Source organism: Emys orbicularis, chromosome 7 (genome assembly GCF_028017835.1).
Source record: "Emys orbicularis isolate rEmyOrb1 chromosome 7, rEmyOrb1.hap1, whole genome shotgun sequence".
NCBI lineage: Eukaryota > Metazoa > Chordata > Testudines > Emydidae > Emys > Emys orbicularis.
In genome coordinates, this window is record NC_088689.1 from 108860744 (window position 1) to 108868072 (window position 7329).

The 7329-nt window shown below is 49.8% G+C and overlaps 1 protein-coding gene across 1 annotated transcript in view; it reads left to right on the plus strand.

The window, feature by feature from the left end:
• MGLL (monoglyceride lipase) overlaps positions 1–6580 on the plus strand; it is an 87445-nt gene extending 80865 nt beyond the window's left edge. Inside the window, exons 7-8 of the mRNA XM_065408124.1 lie at positions 4335–4550; positions 6455–6580. Coding sequence (XP_065264196.1) covers positions 4335–4550; positions 6455–6580 — 342 coding nt within the window. The remainder of the gene's footprint in view (positions 1–4334; positions 4551–6454) is intronic.
• The last annotated feature ends 749 nt before the right edge of the window (positions 6581–7329 follow it).

Here is a 7329-nt window from a genome sequence, read left to right on the forward strand (position 1 = left end):
GTGCTTTTGTTTAAATTGCAGATGAAAAGTCAGTGGGTTTGGGTGAAAATGTCAGGTTACCAGCTGCTAAAGCGAGAGTTGACAAAATTAGCTGCACTGGGTGTTCCAGCAGCCAGAGTGTAACTTTTTCCATGAGCCCGTTCACAGGCAGGGCGGTTCCTTCTCATGAAAGGCAGCCTCTTGGGATCGAGACAGTTTACAGAACAGGACAGATATTTAAAACGAGCAGGGCTGTATCTCACGAGAGTATAGTTCCACTGAAAAAGGCTGCCTGCCTGTAGGGGATGCAGAGGAGGTTAGAGGTACCTACAGCAGCCATGGTGCCACCTCAGAGCTGTTCTAGAGAAGACTTCCAGGCACTGAAGAGTCTATGTGGATACTGAATGAGGGCCAGATGTTGGGAGGTGCTCAGCTCCTATTGACTTCTCTGGGAGTCGAGGATGCTTACCGCCTCCTCGGATCAGGCCCTGACAGCTCAACCTCAGCCAGCATTTCACCTCCCCAGTGGGATCTTCCAAGCATTTCCCAGGGGCTAGATCTCAGACCCTCAGGGTGGGTGTGTCATCAGGATGAGGGGAGCCATACTGCATTTGTCTCCCCTCCAGTAACTGCCCCTCACTTTGGGGTCCACTCCAGCATGCCCATAACTTGAGTTTCCAGTAATGGGGATTATGGACCTGCCATGGCAGGGGAAATAGACTAGAGCCCTGCACAGGATGAGTGTAGAGCCCTGCAGCGGGTCTGGAATCCTATGGGTCTTGCAGGACTCGCTGCCATAATAGCGGGAGCGGGATTAAAAAATAGTCCTGTGCGGGGCTCTAAAAGAGACCCTTTGCTGCCTCCAGCAGAGTATGCTGTTTGAAAGAAGTTTAAGTGATTCCAGAGGAGAAGCCAAACTGCACCAACATGGTCAGGAAAAGGATCCCATACTACCAGTAAAGTCACACGGATGCTGGCGCTCTTCATTAATCCCATCAGAGGCTCGCCTCTGGGACAACCAGGGACAACATTCACAAGTAAATGGGCAGGGACCTCGCGGTCTGACTGATTCGCTCTCGTTTCCTATAACCCATCAGGACAGTTGCAATGTGGGTCACTCTTCTCAGTTCCTGGGGCTGAGCTCTCCAACCTCTGCAGCATGGATGTCTCAGTGGCAGGACCATTCCTATGAAGCCTGCTCCCTGCAAGGGTCACCCAGAGCCCAAGTTTGGTGAGCTTCAGGGCTCCGAGTGAGACTTATCTCTCTGGCCAATCACCCTCCAGACCATCAGCACAGCAGAGAATGAGGGTTCTTCTTAGGCTGTGTCTACACTGCATACCTTACAGTGGCATAGCTGTGCCGCTGTAAGGTCTCCCGGGTAGCCACTCTTTGCCAGCAGGAGAGAGCTCTCATGGCAGCAAAATAAAAACACCCCCAATGAGTGGCAGTAGCTTTGTCGGCGGGAGAGGGTCTCCCACCAACAAAGCGCGGTCCACTCCAGTGCTTTTCATCAGTAAACTTTTGTCGGTTGGGGGGTATTTTTTCACACCCCGGATTGACAAAAGTTTTACTGACAAAAGTGCAGTGTAGACATAGCCTTAGACTGTTTAGTTCGTGAGAACTCAGCTAGGGGAAGGAAAGGAAAAGAATCACCCTGCTAAAATAATCTATGGAATTAGGCTCAGTCTGCGAATAAAAAGAGGAGCTGCTCCTGAGTTGGACACTGATGGCAGATTCTCTCCTGCACTTGGGCCAGCCAAGCAGGGGGCATCAGGTAGCTAATTACAACTCCCCAATTCTCTGGGCCAGCCCTGGCAAAGATTAGCACAGCCTAAAGGCCATTCTAACTTGTGCCTGCTGGCTATGCTCCTCTAAGGACCATCCATCAACTAGGGATTGCTGGAGTGCATTGTGTCCTAGCCATTCTGTCCCTTCCCCAATGCATCTCTTGTGCTAAGAGTGGTGGGGAGGGAGGCTGGCTCTACATCCACTGGGGACTCCCCCCACACATGGGCAGTATCCAGAACAAGGGTGATGGTTTCCACTCCCTTTGTGCCACCTGAGGCCGTCAAAGAGACCGGATTGGGGCAGAGAGTCGATCTCTGAGCCTTCTAATGCTCGGATGTGGTGTCTGTGTAAGCACAGTAAGGAGGGAGTTTAGACTAACCTGGGTGCTCCTTGGAATTCGTGCAGGGTGCAATGGGCACATTTTAAAACACTTCATCGGTTAGCATAACTATCTTTGTAATTGACTGACTTTACGAGGGGCGTGTCAGCTGCCAAAGAATTCATTGTACTTTGGTGTCTATTGAACTGTTACCATAGGAGGCTGCTGTGCAGGGCGGGGGGTTATTTTTGAATGGTCTCGTACTAATCCAGGCCTGGTGCAGAGAGGAGAGGAGGCCAAGGGTGTACAAAAGCAAGCCTGCCCCACACAGAGCCCACAGCGACGGTTCCTGCCCCACAGGGCTGGGTGCAGCTCCCTGCTGAGAGCATGGCAACCTGGCACATTGCAGCATCACTCAGTTTGGCCCGGCTGCCCTTTCGTCATGGAGGGGCAGCCGTGCGAAACCCGAGTGGCGCTGCGACCTCATGCACTAGGTCTCAACGCCCAGAGTGGGGAGCGATGCCCAGCCCCGCAGGGCAGGCGCTATCGGTGCGGGGTGAGAGCAAGGCAGGCTTGCTTTCGAACCCCCTCCCCCCCCATTGGGGTCTCCCCTCCGCACCGAGCTAGGAGAAGTGTATGTTTGCTTTGGGCCATGGCCCGGTGACTGGTTAATCCAGCCCTGGATGTGGCGACCCATCTAGAAACTTCCTGCGACCCACTGGTGGCTCAGGACCCACCATGTGGGAAACGCTGCCTTAGAGAAGAAAAATTAGGCTTCCTTCAGCCAACCTACAAATAAATGATGATTTGTTTTTTTTTAAAACCGCGTCAGACTTTAGAGGAATCGGCGGCTGTGCCAGGGATCCACCTATAATCAAAACGCTCTGGCAAAGATTGAGCTGGTAAAGCCTGCGTAGGCTGCCAGCGCTCGTTTCTCTACATACAGCATACAAATATTTACTGTAGATATGCCTGATGCAGTAACTACCCGTTCCTAGCTCCCAGACCCTGTGCTGATTAGTCCAGTGCCTTGTTTTCAGCACTCTCATCACTTCAGGTTTTTCGTGCTGACTCTCTGCTCTTAGCCAGCTTGTAAGAGAAGGATACAAATTTGCAAGTGAAATGTTGGGGTATGTGGTTTTCTGGGTTTGGGGGGTTTTTTTGGTTTTTTTTTGGGGGGGGGGGGGTGGCTCCTGGCACTTTATGTCATAGTTTAAACTAAGGAAAACTTTGCCCGATCAGGAGCTCAAGGCCCATACATAGTGAGCGCATAAAGTGTTCAGATTGAAGTTACCTTCGTCTTTAATACAGAGGGGTGGCCCATGGAGACTACAGGCCCCAAGAGGCAATGCTCCAGCTTGAGCAGAGCAGCCTCCATTGGGCTCAAGGCAGCACGACTTGTCGAGACCCATCATCTTTGCAGGCACCATCTCCACATACACACTTAACACCAGCACAGAGCTCCTCAGCTTAGTAGTGCTTTGGAAGCAGGAGCTAATCAGTACCTTCAACCCTCCTGCAAGACAAGTAAATATCTTTATCCCCATTTTGCAGATGGGGAAACTGAGGGAAAGAGAAATAAAGTGACTCATGGCAGGGCCACTCAGCACCAGAGACAGAACTGGTACTCAGGAATTGTTTGTATCAATATCATCTTTGCAATAAAGCAGAATGAAAAACTGCCTATGGGGGGAAAAAAGGCTGCCACCTTTGAGTGGTAGGAGACCAGGGCAGAGCATGAATAAGTGCAAAAAGGAGCTCCCTTGGGCAAAGTCATTGACTGATGCTGCTTGTTTGCCTGCCCCAGCATTTTTGACTCATGAACATTTTTCAGTGGTGTAAGTGAGGAGCTTGGAGTAGCCCAGTTTCCAGTTGCACAAGAGGTGATGGGCCCTGGCTGCTAATGGGGGTTATCATTCTAGGTGCAGGGGTAGTCAATAGGCAGACCCTGGGCCAAATCCAGACCACCAGGCACTTTTGAATGGACCTCAAAATCTATTTATTTATTATTATTTTTATTATTTTCTCTGGAGTCTGGACCTTGACTATACCTTGACCAAGAAATTTGGACCTTGACAAAAAATAATTGACTACCCCGATCGAGGGTGAAATGGCACAGGAGCCCACTGAGGGTGGGAAATGGGTAGCCTAAGCAATAGACGGTAACAGACTCATCACACATGAAGGGCTCTGCCTTGCATTTTCAGAACAGACTGTTGCTGACAATGATTTTCCCCCCCCCAATAGGTTGAATCTTACACCTCAGACCCCCTGGTCTACCATGGGGGCATGAAGATCTCCTTTGTCATCCAGCTGATGAATGCCGTTGCCAAAATAGAGCGATCCCTGCCTAAATTGACTCTGCCAATCCTGGTGCTACATGGTTTGCCCGACAAGCTCTGCGACATCAAAGGTTCCTACTTACTGATGGACACCGTGCAGAGTCAGGACAAAACACTCAAGGTCACCTTGCTTCTTGTATTTGAAGGGTGTAATGTTGTGCAGATTAGCCTCTGCTTTGCTCAGTGTAGGCTTAAGGATTTGACTGAGTCACTGTCAGAGCAGGTGCCAGGTGCTGTTGACAGAGTGCAGAGCATGGGAAAGTGTCCGATTCTGGGAGGTGCTGAACATCCAAGGGAATTGAAAGAACTTGGCACATTCCAGGATTGGGCTCCTAACCAGGTAACCCAGTGCCCCCAGACTCTGCGACAGAGCAGGCTGCTTTCACGCCAAGCCCACCTCACGGCGTAAAGGTACAGCGAGAACGTTCCAAAAGCAACTGAACAAAAGCCATTCCACATCTGCTCATTTGGAGAGAGCACACAGCTGATTAACCAATTGTTAGCACATGAATGAGCTTGAAAGGGAGACGGGGAGACCAAGCAAAAGCTTTTGTGGTCAGAAAAATAACTATCTATACCAGGCATCAAAAGAGTGAAATTACACATGGGGTTGTGGGAACGCCTCCCGTTGCGTTTACACGCCAAGAGTGTGATTAATATTTCCTGCCTTTCGTTGGGTTGCAAGCTTGATATGCTACAGTTGGCTCACTGGATACACAGACTGGGAAGGCGGGTGTGAGACTCTGAGGGAATGGTTGTATCCACTGCTTAAGTGCATGGTTGTATCCACTGCTTAAGTGCATGAAAGCAGCCCTCGCAAGAGACTTGTGCTTCTCAGCATACACACTGTATAGGGATTAAAATAAGAGCGACAATGGATCTGCATGGCTTTGATTCCCTTACTAGAGGGCACTAGGCAAAGGAATGGTCTGCCTGGGCACGGCGGGTCTAGGTTTGATAACATCACTGCCATCTCCAGAGTTTGCACTATTAAACTCCCCTTGCAACAGAGGGTGTGGAGCAGCATGGGGCACTCTCTCCTCTTGAAGCTCTTCCACTATGGATAAATAATCAAAGGGAATGATGGGAGCAGGGGGACTGGAGCCTGGCTCTCCCCTCTCCCAGATGGGTGCCCTAATCACTGGACTACAGAGTTATTCTCACGGTCTCTCTCTGGCCCAATGACTATAAAAGTATTTATCCACAATGGAACAATCATTGGGCCAGAGAAAGAGAGGGGAGGGGGGGAATGACTCTGAGGTCCAGTGGTTAGGTCACCTACCTAGGCGGTGGGAGACTCAGGATCCAGTGCTCAGAGGCCGCCTACAGGGTCAGGTCCTGCATGCGACTTAGACAGCCAAACACCCACCTTCCCCCAGTTTGTGAGTTGCTCCGGGGCTCAGGCAGGAGCTAGGTGGATGGACGCCTAGCGTGAGACAGCAGTGCAAATGCCCAGAGGCCAAAGCCTAAGCACAGAGGGAACTTGTACCTGGAAACTTAAGCACCAAATGAGTTTGTGTCTAAACACTTTTGTGGCTCTGGGCCCTGGAGCCTGGTTTTTCAAAGGTGATGAGCTCTCCCAACTCCAGCTGAAGTCAGTCAGTGCTTCGGGTGCTCAGCATTGCTGAAGAAAGGTGTCTCAAATCAGGAACCCAAAATCAGAGGCCATACATGTGAACGTGTGATCATATGTCACATTCTCCTGGTGGTGGGTCTTCCCCGCATGGCGAGGGGAGCGGAAAGAACTGCAGGAGGAGAAGGAATTGTGATTGCAACACCGCAAACGCATGCAGGGAGGACAGGTGTGAAACAGGATTTCCCAGGTTAACTCCCTTGTTGAAACAGACTAGATCTCAAGTTGGTGGCGTCCCTTAATTTTCATAATTCACCATATCTAAGAAATACAGGAAGACCGACGAGACATGTGCAGGGCATGTCAGGATTGCGGGCACCGGCGAGTGGGACCTAAGGGCTGCTTTGTTCTTGGGGGTTTTGTCTGAACCTGTGTTCTTTCTCTGATTGCAGGTGTATGACGAGGCCTATCATGCTCTCCATAAAGAGCTGCCTGAGGTCAGCACTGCTGTGTTTAAGGAAATACTAACATGGATTGGTCAGAAGGTCTCAGCAGCTGGAGGACCCAGCCACACTTAAGCCGCCTTGTTACCTTCTCAATGGTCTTCTGGGGATGGAAGTTTTTGTTTTTGTTTTGTTTTGTTTTTAAGTCTCTCTGGAAAAGATTTAACTTAGAGGGACTCTTAGGATACTTTGCTGTGAATAGACATTCCTGTCACATAGGAGGGAGACACCACTCAATCATTTAAAGAGGCCATTGCCCTAAAGCAGGAAAGGGGGTTATGGCAGCAGAAGTTGTCACTGAAAACTTTCCAGGTTGGTTATTGTACTACAAGGCTCCTTTCAGAAAAGCCCCTCCGCCACCTCCCATGTTCTTTGTTTTCTCTGGAATTCCTGATGTGCCAAGGCTGTTTTTATTCTGCAATAATCTTTGGAATGTTCAGTAGTTCTGCATCTTTCATTTCATTCCGTTTCTACTCCTGCAGAGTATGGTCCCCTTCCCTGCTCCCGCAGTTGCAGAACATACTGTATAAGAAGTCTTTATCCTTGAGAAGGGAACATTAGAGAGAGTTAGCAAAGAGAGCTTGGGGATGGGGAGAGAGGAATAATTCCATACTTGAAGGTGAAAAGCTAATTCTCTAGGTCAAACCAATATGAAGCAACCTCTTTTAGCACATGAGGCCTGAAGGGTAGGGTCCTACCCTACCAGTTTGCACTCTAGAAAGACATGTTGTTTAACAGCTGTTTAATTCCCAGCACCAGAGCAGAGTTCACAGAGGAGAAGGACTAATGTAGAATAAGATACTTAAAACCTACTAAGCACACAC